This window comes from Oncorhynchus keta, chromosome 1 (genome assembly GCF_023373465.1).
Source record: "Oncorhynchus keta strain PuntledgeMale-10-30-2019 chromosome 1, Oket_V2, whole genome shotgun sequence".
Classification (NCBI taxonomy): domain Eukaryota; kingdom Metazoa; phylum Chordata; class Actinopteri; order Salmoniformes; family Salmonidae; genus Oncorhynchus; species Oncorhynchus keta.
The window spans coordinates 30,304,263-30,323,629 of record NC_068421.1 but is presented as its reverse complement, the minus strand read 5'-3'; the positions used below and the strand labels follow the sequence as shown (position 1 = coordinate 30,323,629).

Here is a 19,367-nt window from a genome sequence, read left to right as displayed (position 1 = left end):
GAGCACCTTCTTCCACATGTTTGGTGTGTCTCCCAGGTGGCTTGTGGCAAACTTTAAACAACACTTTTTATGGATATCTTTAAGAAATGGCTTTCTTCTTGCCACTCTTCCATAAAGGCCAGATTTGTGCAATATACGACTGATTGTTGTCCTATGGACAGAGTCTCCCACCTCAGCTGTATATCTCTGCAGTTCATCCAGAGTGATCATGGGCCTCTTGGCTGCATCTCTGATCAGTCTTCTCCTTGTATGAGCTGAAAGTTTAGAGGGACGGCCAGGTCTTGGTAGATTTGCAGTGGTCTGATACTCCTTCCATTTCAATATTATCGCTTGCACAGTGCTCCTTGGGATGTTTAAAGCTTGGGAAATCTTTTTGTATCCAAATCCGGCTTTAAACTTCTTCACAACAGTATCTCGGACCTGCCTGGTGTGTTCCTTGTTCTTCATGATGCTCTCTGCGCTTTTAACGGACCTCTGAGACTATCACAGTGCAGGTGCATTTATATGGAGACTTGATTACACACAGGTGGATTGTATTTATCATCATTAGTCATTTAGGTTAACATTGGATCATTCAGAGATCCTCACTGAACTTCTGGAGAGAGTTTGCTGCACTGAAAGTAAAGGGGCTGAATAATTTTGCACGCCCAATTTCAGTTTTTGATTTGTTAAAAATGTTTTAAATATCCAATAAATGTCGTTCCACTTCATGATTGTGTCCCACTTGTTGTTAATTCTTCACAAAAAAAATACAGTTTTATATCTTTATGTTTGAAGCCTGAAATGTGGCAAAAGGTCGCAAAGTTCAAGGGGGCCGAATACTTTCGCAAGGCACTGTACACGCTTTTTTGTTAACTAGTAAATAGTAGCCTACAGTAAAGTGTGTTTAAATCATTTCTAACTTGTTAACCGTTTCTGCTAGTTAGTTTTTGCTACCATATGGGTTTTTAGCTTGCTTGAACCTGCTAACTGAGGTGTTAACTCACCTGTTTCCATAAATGTTTCATTTTAAAACATTTATCTTACAAAGGAGTTGTTTATTCTAATTGCTTAACTATTTATCTGTACATGGAATTGTATTTGTTTATCTTTACAGGAAAATGCCACGGGCATTATCTGATGCGTGGAGACGTGCCAAATTATATGTGAAGAATGCAACAAAGACGCAGAATCATCTGGCCAAGTTACCTCACCACTCACAACAAGCAACCTCTGACAAAAATACCTCTACCTCTATTCAAGGTGAAAATTATGAAACAGACACATTAATGATAGCAACAGCTCATGGTCCTCCGGGAATCAGAAGTTTTTGTGGTGGATGCAGAGTTCAACAGAGTTCAAGTGAAGGTCAAGCAAATCATAGAGAAAGCAGACTGTATTGCAATCATCTCTGATGGGGGGGGGTCAAATGTTTGTGGGCAAGGAATAGTTAACTATCATCTCCACCCCTCAACCAGTATTCTACAAGACCACAGACACAAGGGACAACAGACACACCAGTCTCTACATTGCAGATGAGCTGAAGGCAATCAATGACCTTGGACCACAGAAGGTATTTGCACTGGTGACAGACAATGCTGCGAACATGAAGGCTGCTTGGTCTAAACTGGAGGAATCCTGCCTTATGGGCAGAGTTGCAAAGAAAAAGCCATATCTCAGACTGGCCAATAAAAAGAAAAGATTAAGATGGGCAAAAGAACACAGACACTGGACAGAGGAACTCTGCCTTGAAGGCCAGCATCCCGGAGTCACCTCTTCACTGTTGACGTTGAGACTGGTGTTTTGCAGGTACTATTTAATGAAGTTGCCAGTTGAGGACTTGTGAGGCGTCTGTTTCTCAAACTAGACACTTTAATGTACTTGTCCTCTTGCTCAGTTGTGCACTGGGGCCTAACACTCCTCTTTCTATTCTGGTTAGAGCCAGTTTGCGCTGTTCTGTGAAGGGAGTAGTACACAGCGTTGTACGAGATCTTCAGTTTCTTGGCAATTTCTCACATGGAATAGCCTTAATTTCTCAGAACAAGAATAGACTCACAAGTTTCAGAAGAAAGGTCTTTGTTTCTGGCCATTTTGAGCCTGTGATCGAATCCACAAATGCTGATGCTCCAGATACTTAACTAGTCTAAATAAGGTCAGTATTATTGCTTCTTTAAAATCAGCACAACAGTTTTCAGCTATGCCAACACAATTGCAAAAGGGTTTTCTAAATGAACAATTAGCCTTTTAAAATGATAAACTTGGATTAGCTAAAACAACGTGCCATTGGAAGGTAGATTATTTTAGGGCCAGCCTTTGGTATTTTAGTTTCCTAGTGAGTGGAACCAAGTTATGATCACTGCAACCTAGTGCCACTGATACAGGTTTAGAACAATGTTCAGCCATGTTCGTAAAATTGTGATCGATACAAGTTGACGATGTAATACCGGACCTATTAGTGAACGTTCTGGTTGGTAATGTCACAACTTGGGTCAGGTTACATACATTGGCAACAGAAATACATTTATTTCTCATTGGACAGTTGGTGTTCAAAAAAATCTATATTCATATCTCCCCAAAAATATATTTCCCTATTTTCATCCGATACCTTATCCAACATTTCACAAATTACATCAAGATATTTCACATTAGCATTAGGAGGCTAATAACAGCAACCAACTAGTATAGGTTTCAAATGTGGTCAATGCACCTGTACCCATTGTGCCTCTAATCCAGTCAACATTAAGTCGTTACATTGTTTTGCTGGAATATGATTCTGGATCTAAACTGCAACCCACACATCTATTTCTGGTCCTCCTGAACAAATTGTGTCCATGTATAGAGATCTCAGCATCCTCAAAAGAAGGGTCCAAGTGAGTCTCTGATATTGCCAATAGATTAATCTTGTTTGATGCGCTACACAGCCTATTTCATGAATTCTGTTCCTTAAACTGCATATATTCAAGTGAGCAATTAACATACCTTTCTTTGGTAGATTTACAGTATTTAAATGTCCAATCATGAATCAGAAGTTGAAATCTCAGTCAGTCAGTCAGTCAATGTTAGTCAGTGTGGGTCAGTGGGTGTGTGTGGCTGGAATTACTTGTCACTTTTGGAGGGAGGGTGAACAATCAATTTGTCATACATCAGATATGTCATTTCACCTCGTTCTCTTGCAGCCTTCATAGCTGGTATTAGTTCCTTTCTTCTTTGACGGACTGCATCGGAGATGATGAAGATGAAGGACCATTTAAGGCATTTGGCTTTTTCAAGGACTGCAAGCTTATCCTTGAACCTGAGGAATTTCACTACAGTTCTCCTTGGTCTGGTTCCATTGGTACCACTAGAGACCCCTGGCTTCCCAGACAGGTGAGCACGTTCCAGTTCAACATGTTGATCCGATTGTAGCTCCTCAGAAAACAGCTTTCGAACTTTGTCCTCTGATTCAGCTCATATCTCACTTTGGCTCTCCTGGATACCATCTATTACAATTACAAGATTATTTCTCCTCAATTGTCCATCCAGGTAATCAGCCTTCCCAGACATGTTCTGGAGGCCCTCTCTGTCTGTGGTGATTTCATTCTGCCTTCCCAGACATGTTCTGGAGGCCCTCTCTGTCTGTGATTGAGTTATATTATTAGCCAAAATTATGACTATCCAATCTACTCATCACATTAGGAATAGTAGGCTATCTTACATAAGTCTGCAAAAGTGATGATGAATGGAATGCTTTATTATAAAAGTGTATATACGGTGAAAATTAGCTTCCCCAAATTTGACACTCGTGCCGCCTATGCCGCCTGCCTCCGGCTGATTTGCAATACAAAATACCCATTTCATTTCTATCTGCGTGGGCAACCCTTATGGCATACTGAACACAACATAGCTCATAAACATGGATTAAGTCACCACAATATTTCACCCATTTTGATATACTAAAGAGAGAAACCAGGCGAAATCCCACTTCAAATGGCACGATGGTAATATACCACATTTCAAAGTGTGACCTGCTGGGGAGAATGTAAATGGTTACCGCACAATTAACAGTATTTCTCACAGGCTACACTCACGTTTTTATCTGCTCTTTATGCAAAGCAGACAGGCGTGTCTTTTTCACAATGCAGACTTTGACATATTTCCAAGTACTCTTGGCAGAAGCTTTAATATTATCTGTCTGGTGGCTGAACCCTGCTCTAGTGACTAGTAAAGTTATTAAACCCATTTCAGAACAACCCAACACCCCTGATCAGAGAAGGGAAAATCATAGAGTATGTATGTCCTCCACATGTCCTTTCACCACCTCTCCTCTCAGACTGTTCTCTTTACTTAAACAACAGTTAATGACTCTCCCTGGAAAGCTTACATGGATGTGTAAAGCATATGGTATAATTACAGGTACTGTAAAGTGGAGACCAGTGTTTGTGTGGATGTTGTTGGGGAAACCATATCCGACAGACTGTAACAGGAGTGTCGTATCAAGTCTGGCTGATTAGAGAGATTGACTGGTGAAGACAGAGAGGAGAGGGATGCCCAGTACTGTAGTCAGGAGGATTTAGTTACTGTGCTGTTTGTGGCGGAAGACTATCTTACCATGATCAGGCCGGTTGTGATGGGGTCGTTGCATCCATGGCACAGCTCTCCGAACTTGGCCCAGTAATCCTTCTTGCAGAAGAGCCGGCCCTCCTTCTGATAGTACCAGTGGGACAGGGAGGCACTGCACTGACAGCATCTGAACAAGGAGAGCGAGAGGAATTATGTGCATGTTTGTACGTTTATTTGGCAGAGCTGACTTCATAAAACTGGCTAGGTCTTTGAAACCAATACTGGCCCAGGTTGACTTCTTGTCAGTGCTGAAGAGTAGACAATCCCAGCACTAAAGCTTTTTGGTTGATCACACACAGCCGTCTATGGATAGCACTTATAATTGTCAGCTTGAAAATGCCTTTCAAAGTTCTTTCCTCGTTGCACCATTCCTGGCAGTGCTGGATTTGGCCTCCCCCTCTGCACAACATTTAACTTCTCGTTGAAAGTTAGTCTTGAAAATGACGATGCTAACAAATTAGCCACCACATCCTCCTCAATAACATCTGCTACAGTTGCCGCCATTGTCACACAGACTACAACAAAAGCATGGGAAAACTAGCCTACTGCTCACTATTGGCTCATCAGTAGTGACATGTCTAGGCCTTCATGTTTTTTTCCCCAAATAGTCCCACCCATTGCACCCAAATGTGATTGGTTCATTCACCTGTCATTCCAAATGTCTGCTCTAATAAAGCTTCTGAAGGCCTACCCAATGGCTGGCTGAGCCAGCTAGATTTTTCTACCCAGGGAAAGTATTCTCTTTCCAACACAAACTGAAGAGATGAAATCAGAAGATCATAAAAATTATTCAAAATATTAAGTTGAAATTAAAGCAACATTTTATTTAAAATACATTTTCTGAAGGCCTAGAAGGCCCTCAGGCTCACCCACTGATTAGAGCCCATCAACGGGCTAAACCAATGACATGTGTCTTACTGAAGGTAATGCAACAGATAATGCATCAGAGATTTGAAAGTGATGAAAGTTACATTTCCTTAACCACTAAGACTAAAGCAATACTCCCACATACATCAAGTGTTAGACCAAAGTGAGATCACAGATAAGACACCTACACATGGCAATGCTGTCCAAACACAACATCCAACTGTAACAACATGGTTGTTTATCCAGTGGCTTTTGATCCACAAAACTAGTTTCACACACACAGGGGAATGCCAAGGTAAACATTACATCACCATTATAATGTTGACTACGATTGAAAAGTGATTTTATACATTCCAATAACATTTGATTTAGAATAAAACATCTCAGATATATAACCACATGTATAAACCGTGTGGTTCAAACACCCTGAATGCTGACTGGCTGACAGCCATAGTGTATAAGATTGTATACCACGGGTATGACAAAGCATTTATTTTTACTGTTCTAATTACGTTGGGAACCAATTTATAATATTACTAAAGTACCTTGGGGGTTTGTGGTATATGGCCAATATACTACGGCTAAGGGCTGTATTCCAGGCCCTTAGCCATTGTTTATTGGCCATATACCACATCCCCTCGGGCCTTATTGCTTAATTATATCATAGACATAAGGGGCTATCTGCATGTGGAGATCTTAAGGAATGGACCTACCGCTGTCAGTAACAGTACATTAAGAGAACTGATAGTGAGATATCTCTCGCAGGGAGAGAAGAGGAGAGAACAGGACAGAGCTGAATGACTTGGTAGTGATGTCAGGCAGATAGAGATCATTGGCTGATAGACAGGGTGAGTACTGAGGAGTGAAGGGGAGAGGCGAGGAGATGACAACACAGACAACAACAGTCACTAATCACAGAGACACACACACCAGAGGAGGCTGATGTTAGGAACTATAGGCGGACGGTATCAAATACATAAAACACTCCGTTCCACTGATTCCATTCAGGTCATTACTAAGAGCCCATTCTCCTATAGCTCCTCCCATCAGACTCCTCTGACAAACAGACACACACTTCCATCAGCCTTCCTGCTCCCTTGTCTCCTCTCTGGCCTTCCTCTGCCAAACAGCCAGGGATCAATAGGAACAGACCTGGGGGAGTCAGGGGGACTGTTGGTCATCAATCCCCATCTGCTGCCTCTCTGCTGGGCTACAGTACATCCAGACCAGAGGCCTAGAAGGGGAAAGGAGATGGGGCAGTGGGGTAAGGGTATGGGGTGTAATGTTAACAAATGAATCTTAGGGGCCTGGGGACTGTGGGGAGGGAAGCCTAGGGAGAGGGAAATGGGAACGGGACCAGAAGGGGAGTGGGGATGAGGGCATTGGGGTACGGTAGAGGATGATGGGGGGGAAAGTGAGTGGAAATCCATTGAGGCACTGGAGTGGACAGATAATTTCCCATGGGTTTCTGCAGTTATCATCAGTCTTCTTTAAGTCTATCCAGGACACACATGCATGCACCCCTGCAGAAACACACATAAACACTGACATGTACACACTGAATTGCACACACAGTGAACATGTGAGTGTAATGGTCAAAGACAGAGCTCCCACTACTAGACCCTGATCCTGCTGCATGCAGTATGCTGAGCATGTGGTGTGACGATAGGAGGCAGAAATGGGTCAAGGGTAGCCAGAGGACAATCGCAGCCACACTACTCTACCTAGTCAGCAGTCCCGTCTTCCAGCTGCACCTCCCCCTCTCTACTGCAGAGTCCCTGCAGCCTCCTGCAGAGTCAAAGTCATACCTGGGCCTTCTCTACACACACAGGCATATCAGTACACAAAGGGCTTCAACGCTCTCGAGCTAAATCCAAGCTGGTCACTTTATCAGGGAAGGGCATGTAGCGCTGAACTGTACTGTAGAAGAACACCATATGAATATGTTACCCACAGTAGCAGGCAATAGTAGTAGGATTACATGCGAGTAAAAGTGTGAGTGTATGTGTTTGTGGGATACCCTTTGGATTTGTGCCTGTGTGCACACGTCCATGCCTGTGTGTGTGCGCGCATGCGTGTGTGTTTGCATTACAGGGGGCACATAAGAGGATTAACTGTTTGAAAGACACAGAGAGAGTCTCTCTAACCCATTGTACCAAATACCCTGCTGGATGACTAAGGGCTTGCCCTGAGTTCAGTACTACTACTTCTTATACACCAAGGGCGCAACTGTGGTTTTAGAAGTGGGGGGGGGACATACACTACATGACCAAAAGTATGGACATCTCATTCCAAAATCATGGGCATTAATATGGAGTTGGTTCACCCTTTGCTGTAACAGTGCTTTCGACTCCTAGACTTTTCACATTTTGTTACATTACAACCTTCTTTTGAAATTGATTTAAAAAATGTTTTCCTTATCAATCAACACACAATACCCCATAATGACAATTCCAAAACAGTTTTTTTGAAATGTTAGCAAATGTATAATAAATAAATAAATAAATAAATACACTGCTCAAAAAAATAAAAAGAACACTTAAACAACACAATGTAACTCCAAGTCAATCACACTTCTGTGAAATGAAACTGCCCACTTAGGAAGCAACACTGATTGACAATAAATTTCACATGCTGTTGTGCAAATGGAATAGACAACAGGTGGAAATTATAGGCAATTAGCAAGACACCCCCAATAAAGGAGTGGTTCTGCAGGTGGTAACCACAGACCACTTCTCAGTTCCTATGCTCCCTGGCTGATGTTTTGGTCACTTTTGAATGCTGGCGGTACTTTCACTCTAGTGGTAGCATGAGACGGAGTCTACAAGCCACACAAGTGGCTCAGGTTGTGCAGCTCATCCAGGATGGCACATCAATGCGAGCTGTGGCAAGAAGGTTTGCTGTGTCTGTCAGCGTAGTGTCCAGAGCATGGAGGCGCTACCAGGAGACAGGCCAGTACATCAGGAGACGTGGAGGAGGCCGTAGGAGGGCAACAACCCAGCAGCGGGACCGCTACCTCCGCCTTTGTGCAAGGAGGAGCAGGAGGAGCACTGCCAGAGCCCTGCAAAATTACCTCCAACGGTCAGAAACAGACTCCATGAGGGTGGTATGAGGGCCCGACGTCCACAGGTGGGGGTTGTGCTTACAGCCCAACACCGTGCAGGACGTTTGGCATTTGCCAGAGAACACCAAGATTGGCAAATTTGCCACTGGCGCCCTGTGCTCTTCACAGATTAAAGCAGGTTCACACTGAGCACGTGACAGAGTCTAGAGACGCCGTGGAGAACGTTCCGCTGCCTGCAACATCCTCCAGCATGACCGGTTTGGCGGTGGGTCAGTCATGGTGTGGGGTGGCATTTCTTTGGGGGGCCGCACAGCCCTCCATGTGCTCACCAGAGGTAGCCTGACTGCCATTAGGTACCCAGATGAGATCCTCAGATCCCTTGTGAGACCATATGCTGGTGCGGTTGGCCCTGTGTTCCTCCTTATGCAAGACAATGCTAGACCTCATGTGGCTGGAGTGTCAGCAGTTCCTGCAAGATGAAGGCATTGATGCTATGGACTGGCCCGCCCGTTCCCCAGACCTGAATCCAATTGAGCACATCTGGGACATCATGTCTCTCTCCATCCACCAACGCCACGTTGCACCACAGACTGTCCAGGAGTTGGCTGATGCTTTAGTCCAGGTCTGGGAGGAGATCCCTCAGGAGACCATCCGCCACCTCATCAGGAGCATGCCCAGGCGTTGTAGGGAGGTCATACAGGCCACACACACTACTGAGCCTCATTTTGACTTAAGGACATTACATCAAAATTGGATCAGCCTGTAGTGTGGTTTCACTCCAAATCCAGACCTCAATGGGTTGATAAATTTGATATACATTGATAATTTTTGTGTGATTTTGTTGTCAGCACATTCAACTATGTAAAGAAAAAAGTATTTAATAAGAATATTTCATTTATTCAGATCTAGGATGTGTTATTTTAGTGTTCCCTTTCTTTTTTGAGCAGTGCACATGAAATGACATTTATGTAAGTATTCAGACCCTTTAATCAGTACTTTGTTGAAGCACCTTTGGCAGTGATTACAGCCCTGAGTCTTTGACGCAAACAAGCTACAGATCCTCTCAAGCTCTGGTTCCAAACTTCTTCATTTAATAATGATGGAGGCCACAGTGTTCTTGGGGACCTTCAATGCTGCAAACATTTTTTGGTACCCTTTCCCAGATCTGTGCCTGGAATCATGTGACCTCAATTCCTTTGACCTCATAGCTTGGTTTTTGCTCTGACATGCACTGTCAACTGTGGGACCTTATATAAACAGGTGTTTGCTTTTCCAAATCACGTCCAATCAATGGAATTTACCACAGATGGACTCCAATCAAGTTGTAGAAACATTTCAAGGATGATCAATGGATGCAACTGAGCTCAATTTCAAGTCTTATACCAAAGGGTTTGAATACTTATGTAAATAAGGTATCTATTTTTTATTTGTAATACATTTGCAAACATTTCAAAAAACCTGTTTTCGCTTTGTCATTAAGGGGTATTGTGTGTAGATTGCTGAGGAAAATGTTTTATTTAATCAATTTTAGAATAATGCTGTAACATAACTAAATGTAGAACATGTCAAGAGGTCTGAATACTTCCCGAAGGTAATGTATAAGAGCCTCCACTCTACTGGTAAGGCTTTCCACTAGATGTTGGAATCATTGGAAGCAAGTTGCCGCAGCATTCAGCCACAAGAGCATTAGTGAGGTCGGGCACTGATGTTGGCCGATTAGGTCCGGCTTGCAGTTGGCGGTCCAATTCTCTGTGGAGGCCAGTCAAGTTCTTCCATACCGATCTCGACAAACCATTTCTGTATGGACCTTGCTTTGCGCACAGTCATGCTGAAACGGGAAAGGACCTTCTCTAAAATGTGGCCACAAAGTTGGAAGCACAGAATTGTATAGAATTTCATTGTATGTTGTAGTGTCCCTTCAATGGAACTAAGGGGCCTAGCCCGAACCATGAAAAACAGCCCCAGACCATTATTCCTCATCCACCAAATTGGCACTATGCATTGGGGCAGATAGCGTTCTCCTGGTATCGGCCAAACACAGATTCGTCCATCGGACTGCCAGATGGTAAAGCATAATTCATCCAGAGAACGCGTTTCCACTGATCCAGAGTCCAATGGCGTCGAGCTTTACACCATTCCAGCCGATGCTTGGCATTGCACATGGTGATCTTAGGCTTGGGTCCGGCTGCTCGGCCATGGTAACCCATTTCATGAAGCGTCCAACGAACAGTTCTTGTGCTGATGTTGCTTCCAGAGGCAGCTTGGAACTCAATAGTGAGTGTTGCAACTGAGGACAGATTATTCTGTGAGCTTGTGTGGCATACCACTTCGTGGCTGAGCCGTTGTTGCTTCTAGACTTTTCCACTTCACAATAACAGCACTTACAGTTAACCAGGAAAGCCCAAGCAGGCCAGAAATTTGACGCACCTACTTGTTGGAAAGGTGGCATCATATGACCGTGCCATGTTGAAAGTCACTGAGCTCATCAGTAAGGCCATTGTACTGTCAATGTTTGTCTATGGAGATTGCATGGCTGTGTGATCGATTTTAAAACACCTGTCAGCAACGGGCGTGGCTGAAATAGCCAAATACCCTAACTTAAAGGGGTGTTCACATACACTATATATACAAAATGATCTACATGTTGAACTGGCCCAGTGGCCCACCATCCACCACACAGAAAACACAATAGTAAATATAGACGTGATAACGTGAGATGAGTAATGGTCTGTGGTGAAGACCAGAATGAGATTAACGGCTGCGTGTCAGATATACATAACCAAAATATTCGGAGACAAAATGATGATCTGAACCAAAGGACAGAGAAAGTGTTTACTGGATATGATAGTGATATGAACTACAAGGCAGACCTCATATCTATTCCTATCAAATGGTCATGCTTTTGTCTTGCCCATGCAGCACAGGGTTAGCTAAGCGCAGGGTTCACTGAAAGCATTGAGAGAAAGAAAAGAGATATAAGAAAAGAGGGAGGGAGGACATGCTGTTGGAAGCGTAAGGGTGGAGTTAAGCAGAGGAGAGAGAAAAGAGGTTTAGCTCTGCTGAAAGAGATAGAAGGAAAGGATATGTCAGGACAGGGAGAAGAGGCGCAATGCTTAAAGGACATCGAGAAAGAGGACAGTAAAGGCAGGGAGATGAGCTATGCCAAAAGGATGGAAGGAAAGGGATAGATAGGTTTTTACTTGATGCTTTGAGTGACAGGTCCCCAGGGCTCTGTCATCAGGGTCAGAGAGTAGAGAGAGAGAGAGGCACTGAAAGGAGGGATGAGCTGAGGGAGAAGTGGAAGGATGGAAAGAGAGATGAACAGGAGGCTGACAAATGACTATTCCATAAGCAAAGACAAGCAACGAGGAAAGATCCCAGATTCTGAGATGCCAGACACCCAGCTGCAACCACCTAGGAGAATAGAAACATCTAAAGAAGGGGGAGAGGTGAGTCACGAAATCTGGAGACCCCTCTTTCACCCCTTCATTCCCAAATGGAATCAGCCAAAGTGCCTTGTAATAAAATGTATTAATTAATTAAATGAATTATCCTTGACCCCCCCAGCAACACCCATGTTATATAAAATCACCACTCACATACAGACAGGGAGACAGACCGGCCAAAACACTGTATTCATACAGAGACAACTGTTTTACCAAAACACCGGATTCATAGACAAAGTGAGAATTAACTAATCCATTCACTTCATATATAAAAAAAAAAATTGATATGTAAAATCTGTGTAATTAACATAGTTTGCCTATTTGTTTTTGCATAGCATTGACTCTGATCACAATATCTGAATCTATGATAATAACTATCGCATTAGACTGATGTTCGTATACTTTAGTTGTTATCTTATTTACAGCCTTTTGGGGACCCTCCGTGAGATGTCACCCTGCGGCAAAACATTTTAGTGGCCACTCTCTTGACGGTGGAGAGAGAAAAAAAAGAGAGAAAAAAAGTTAATTCTACACATTTTTCCATGGGTTGGAGAGAAAACGTAGCAATTTATGTATAATACATTAATGCAATTCTACTCATTTTGCCATGGGGCAGAGAGGATTTTCTTACAGTTTTACAGCTAATTTCCTGCAATTCTACCCCTTTGGCCATGGTGTGGGGAGAATTTTTATCAGTTTAAAATGCCCACATGAGCTGAAAGACAATGCCCATACTTACCATGATGTTGCACAACAATTTAAGTCAATACATCATAGTTTTAGTCAAAGTATGATATATTTGGGGTTGAAGTGGGAAATCTGAAGGGGTAACTTCGGAATGTTTTCGTGACAATGCTATGGTATGACATGCTAATACTTTTCAGTCTACGTTTATTTTCAGGGCTTGGTTTTATTTGAATTTACCACCCACCAGCATGTCATTACTTATTCAATCAGAAACACCTGGAAAGTCCTTCTTTCATGAGTCGCGACTGAGCTGAGCAATATAATACCAAACAGCTTTTCGCAGTAGACGCCTGAGCCATGGAGCAAATTAAAATAGAGAGTGCAAACTTGTGTTTTTACACCTCCACTTTTTACCAGCAAATTATCATAATCCATTTGAGTCATTCAGCGGACACTCTTATCCAGAGCCACCTACAGCAGTGAGAGCATACATTATCATACTTTTTTTGCACAGTTAGGCAGTGCAGTTAGGCTATCCATATTACCGGAGCTTCATCTTATTATTTTTATCTAGATGGCGGATTTGTGGTTGCAATTTATGGAACATGTCAACATTTTGGAGATAACAACAGATAGCAAAGTCAAATATACTGGCTTCCCCTATCCATCCGTGGCAAAGTTTTCCCTAAATGCTTACGACAAATCCAGCTCCAGAACCAGCCATAGCCTAGCCAGCTGGCGAATCTTTTCAAAACGGTGAGCAACAACAGATAACATTAGCTAGCTAGATAAGGTTAGCATGCTCGGTATCTACACTGACAGCTATGTTGTTATTTATCCACAACACCTGGAAAACGTTCCCACCCCCAATCATGAATATGTATTAGCAGCCTGCGCCATTCGTTGGCGGTGGAACCTAAACGAGAATTTCTGTTATAGGATATGAATTTCCGTTGAAATACGGGCAGCATTGCCCTTTGGTGGGGGCCTTTAAAGCTAAATTCCCCAAATTCTACCATGACTAATGCCATGTTAATATCATATCTGCGTGAGAATGCCTAACACAATCTATTGGGGCCCACTGGAGGTCAGGGCCCCTGGGCACATGATCACTACAAGTTTAAATAGCTGGCTAGACTAACTATCAATCAAACAATATATATGGCTAATTTCCTAGTGGACATGGGGCCCTAAGCGACCAGCTTATGTTGCTTATACCTGGAGCCGGACCCGCTTCTTTACCATGCAAACCATTTGACCCAGGTCAATATCTGACCCAGATCAACAGCTTCCAATGATTTTAAATGGAAATCAAAGCAAAGGATTCATGAATATAATAATTGTGTTTGTTTACATTAATAAAAGTATGCCAATTTGACCTGTCACTACGGTAGGTCACTCTTTGATTTAGCTAAAGATAGAGGTATTGATCAGGAGTCACACACACAGCATATTTGTTTTACTATCCTTGTGGGGGGCTTAAATTAATTTCCATTCAAAATCATATTTCCCCTAACCTTAACCATAACCCTAAACCTAATTCTCACCCTAATAGTAACCCTAACCCTAAACATAACCCCTAAGCTTAAAATATCATTTGTCCTCGTGGGAAACGTCCCATAAGGGATCATTTTCTATATTTTACTTTCCCTGTGGGGACATCTGGGGATTTCCAGTAGCCACGAGAATAGTAATACAAGCCCACCCACAAAAGTTTCAGACTGAGAAGACACAGTGGTTTCCCCAGTTCTCCAGGGGACAGATACATATAGCTGGAAAGTTTCCCCACATAGGAGTTAGAACCACTACCTACACCAACATGCCATCTCAGCTGTATACTATGATCTATTGGTCACCCTGTAAACCAGTACCATAGTCTCTAACTAAACAATAGCAATACTGTAAACTGTTTTTTCTGTTTCTAGGATTAATGTTACTGCAGCACTCACATCACATACAATGTGTTGATTCCACTAATAACCCCTCACATCACTGAGTTGAATGGAGTATTGCTTGAGATGACATTTCAATACAAAAATTGGCATCACAAGTCAACCGTGCAAACCATAGAATGTTCACGGTAACCTAAAATACATAGCCTATGTAACAATCAGACTCTGGCGTGGGACTCTTCAAAATGTCAGTCTCGCCATCCTTTCTCTCTGTCTGGATGACAGAGGTCATGGTATGACGTGGGCAGAGACACCTCTGAAGGAAGCGGGTCATGTCTACAGGAAGGGCTCTCTGTACATGGCAGGGGAGGAGAGGACAAGAGGAGAGGACCTCCAACAAGGTGTTGACTGATTTGAAGGTTTAAATATTTTTTAGGATGCAGCATTATGAAAAGCGCAAGAAATCATGTGCCACACATGCAGCCTCCCATTTCTCGCTCACACAAACACAGAATAATCTATTTTGCGTGTCCAATGATCCATCCTCTGTCCAATTCCATACATCTAAAAGATGTCAGACATACAGTAAACCGTGTGGTCAATAAATCAATATTCCACAATCCACAGTTGAACGAGCAATAAATTGCACTAAAGAAATGAGACAACATGATTAATTAGTTAGCATGTCTATTGAATGCTGATGTGTTTTATAAACAAATTACAATTTGTTTTTAAAATCAGTTGGTTGATTAGTATCTAAAATGTACTTTGTCTATATTATATCCAGTGCTTGGTAATTTGTGTCTGTCTATATTACATACAGTGCTTGCTGTTGTTGTGAGTGGGTATTGCCGGCAAGACTGCAACCCACACCAAGCATGTGACTATGAGGAAATATGACCAAAGTCTTATGAGAGGGGGCCGAGAAAGAGGGTGAGAGAAAGAGAAAGAATGAGAGAGAAAGATATACAGAAAGAGCGACAGAGTATGTAATGGAAAACAATGAGGAAACGACAGCGTCAGGGAGACCAGGGAGACACCTCTCCTGTTCGCATCTTGTCAACAAGCCAGTAACGTTTCCACTGGAAGGGAATACCAAGACAGGGATAGAGGGGGGAATTCCTGGCAGGGGGCCAAGTTCTACCAATCTTCTTCAGTGGAACAAAAAAAAAGTTAGAAAAAGAGAGAGAAACCCACACAAGGGCGACAAACAACAAAATTAGACACATTCATCACAATCCCAACCAACCTCCCCCTCTCTGCACCCCCTTATTGTCATTCCGCTCTTCTTTATCATTCCTTCGTTGCCGTCTCCCCAGACACCCTTCACCCCAGGGCAGAGCAGTTCCCAGACCATGATGTCACTCCCCTCACAGAAAAAGCATGACCTAATCCTCTCGGTGGCCCCTCCCCATTGGGTGTTTTCACATCCTCCCAGGAAATCCCATAGCCAATCAGACACAGGTCGAAACCCCTCCCCTGCAATTGCAAGCTCAGCAAAGAGCAGGCATAAACCCTCTCAGTGCCGGGCTCAGCTATCCCTGTGTCAGCCATCCCCAGCTCTCAAGAACAAAAAGATCAGGGAAAAGATAGTCTGTGCATTTTCATGTGGTGGAAAAAAACACAGTGGCTGGGTTGAGTTCTAAGATGGCTGCTGAACACCCGGTAGCTTTTGTCAATGGGGAACAGTTTTTGTTGTAGCACCGGCAGTCTATTGGTCTATTAAGCAGGGGCATTGCAGGTAACGGAGCTTTGTTGAGCTTTGTTGAGCTGTGTGGTGGCTGTATGCTGGGGGGGTAAATAGTGTGGCGGCTGGGGGTGAATAGTGTAGATGGAGGCAGTTTCCTTTGTGCTCGCTAAACCCTGTGTCTGTCTGGCTTTCAGCAAAGCTATCTATGCACATTCTGTCTGTCTGGGGCAGACTGGACTGGAAAAAGAGAATGGCCGGTCATTCTTCAATGTTCCACGACCTCGGGCAAAACAAGACATGAGTGATGGAGACGATCAGGTGCCAACCACATTGGCCTCTGGTCCTGTCCTAGTATCAGTGAATAGTCACTGTTCAGAGGACCACAATGCATAGAAGTAAAATTACAACTTTTTGTGTTCAGCATACAAATATGTTGAGTCCTGGATGTTGGGCAATGTTGGACTGATATAACTGGTAAAGTAAATGAAAAAGTGTAGAAGTGAAATAGTGAATACATATTATATCTGTAACACTGGGATAAGGGAGGTCAAATATCATTTCTGGAAGTCTGATAAAAGGCTTGTATTACAAGGCCAAAAGGTTTAAAGGTTGAGAGTGGGATTTTAATCAAAAGAAAGAACCTACATGTATAGACAGACTCCCTTTTCCTTTGTAAATGTCAGATTAACAATGGAAAGTTAGTCGGTGTGCAAAAATACTTTATTAAACAGAACTGTGTGTTCTTGGACCTTTAAGGTTACAGTGACACATCCATAACCTGAGCGGAAACCAGATTGCATTCCAGAGAGAATACTATAGACATCAAGAAAGCCAGTCAATTGATAATTGACAAGTTTTTCCAACACTTTTGATAAACACAACAAAATGGAAATAGGCCTATAACAGTTAGGATCAGCTTGATCTCCCCTTTAAATAAAGGACGAACCGTGGCTGCCTTCCAAGCAATGGGAACCTCCCCAGAAAGGAGAAACAGGATAAAAAGTTTGGAGATAGGCTTGGCGATGATCGGGGCAGCAACCTTAAAGAAGAAATGGTCTAAACCATCTAAACCATTGGGGTCAAGTTTCAGGAGCTCCTCTAGCACCTCGGACTCAGTGACTGCCTGCAGGGAGAAACGTTGTAGCGGGGCAGGGGAAAAAGAGGGAGAAGCATCGGGGATAGTTGCATTAGAAGGGGTGGAAGATGAGGAAATGTTGGATGGGCAAGGAGGCATGGCTGAGTCAAATAGGAATCCTGATTTAATGAAGTGGTGATTAAAGAGCTCAGCCATGTGCTCCTTGTCAGTAACAACCACATCATCAACTTTAAGGGACATGGGCAGCTGTGAGGAGGATGGTTTATTCTCCAGGTCTTTAACCGTTTTCCAGAACTTCTTTGGGTTAGACCCACAGAGAGAGAACTTTAAAGTAACTACCTTTGGCCTTCCCGGATAGGCTGAGTGCACTTATTTCTCAGGCTGAGCCAGTCAGTCTGAGTATGCGTGTGCCGAGCCTTTCGCCAAATGCAATTCTTGAGGTGGAGTAACTCTGCAAGATCACGGTCAAACCTGTTTTTTATTCTAATTGTCTTTATGGGGGCGTGTTTGTTAACAATACCATTGAAAATATCAAAAAAGAAGGTGGGGATCAAGCTGATTCTATAACATTTTACAGAGGCCTGTCATGAAGGAAGGCTTGCTCATGAAGGTTTTTTAGCAAGCGTCTATGACAAATCAGGACAGGTCGTTTCACTGAGCAGCCATAGCCAGAGCTCATAGAATAGCCAGCTGCAACTGCCAAAGCTAGCCATTGGCCCTCGAGATAAGAACTGTGGGGAAAGCTAGGCCTAGGCTAGGAGATAAGCTACAAGCTAACCAAATAATTAATTTGAAATTTGCTCTGGACTAATATAATATATTCAGGTGAGAAAAGCCAGAGAAAGGAAACAGACAGTGTCTCTGACCCCTACAAGCTCCTCAAGGACAACTAGATAAAAGGATGACAGAGAGTAATAGCAGAGGAGGAGGAGAGAAATGGGTGATTGAATGATGGAGGAGGAGGTTGAAGAGAGAAAAGAAAATGGTGATGGAGGATGAAGAGAAGGAGGAAAGAGGGGAAGCAGGGAGGAGAAAAGAGAAGCACCCAGTGTTCACCCTTTAAGAGTAATTTCCCTTCCTCCTTTACTCAACATCTGTCTAATAAATCTCCACATCCGTCCTCGACAGCCTTTCATTTGTACACAGCCTGTTCCTCCTGCTGCTCTACAGAAATGAAACACAGAGATGAAACACAGAGATGAAATACAGAGATGAAATACAGAGCAGGCCGGTGAGCCGGGGGAGTCAGGCAGATTTAATCATGTCGGGAGGATGTGATGTTTAATTTCTTCAGCCTCTCTGATGATGACATTGGTCGTCTTAGTATAAACCAGGTTACTGTCTGCCCACACACCTGCTGTATGCGTGTTCTCCTCTCCTCTGTTACACTTTCACTTATCCTCTCTTCTCCTCTGCTCTCACCTCTCCTCCACTCCTCACCACTCTTCTCCTCCACTCACTTACCCTCCACCCATCTCATCCCTCTTCTCCTCTCGCAACCATTTTAAGGTGGCTAACAACACATCCATTACTTTCTGCCTGGTGTTAACTATCACTGAAACAATACCACATTCAGTTACATCTAAAGTAGACACCTTACATAAAGTATAGTTTCATAACCTTACAATATCAATGTTACACAGCAATTTATAGAAGGGGATTTATTGTACTGTACATGGAGGTGTACATTTTATGATCTGATCAGGTTTCGGCTCCTATTCTGAGTATTTGTGTCTACTTCAAAAGGGATGCACCTGTTGTATCAGAGTGTATTATGTGACTTAAATGAGGAAGCTCCTGCACACAGCTTGCAAATGCTCACTATTATGAACATTCCAACCACACCTAATTTAGCCTACCTCAATCACACATTAAAAGAAAACTCCACAAAAAAACTATATTTTGGTATTTGTTTCATTAGCCATTGTTGATATAGTCCTAAATGTTTTGCATGTCAGCAATCAAGTTCAAGATAATTACATTTCAAAATACAGAACTCTGTCCTGCATTATTCACTTTGCATCATATGATGAGAAAGTGACAATGC

General features: G+C 43.0%; 1 protein-coding gene across 5 annotated transcripts in view; it reads right to left on the bottom strand.

The window, feature by feature from the left end:
- Window positions 1-19,367, bottom strand: part of LOC118370706 (LIM domain kinase 1) — a 72,594-nt gene that overhangs the window by 35,990 nt on the left and 17,237 nt on the right. For 4 of the 5 annotated variants that reach the window (XM_035755823.2, XM_052521226.1, XM_035756068.2 and 1 more), the window contains one exon: window positions 4,567-4,705. In XM_035755823.2, the coding sequence (XP_035611716.1) occupies window positions 4,567-4,705 (139 nt within the window). Of the gene's footprint in view, window positions 1-4,566; window positions 4,706-6,597; window positions 6,680-19,367 lie in introns of all 5 variants that reach the window. The other variant, XM_035755902.2, reaches the window with a different exon arrangement.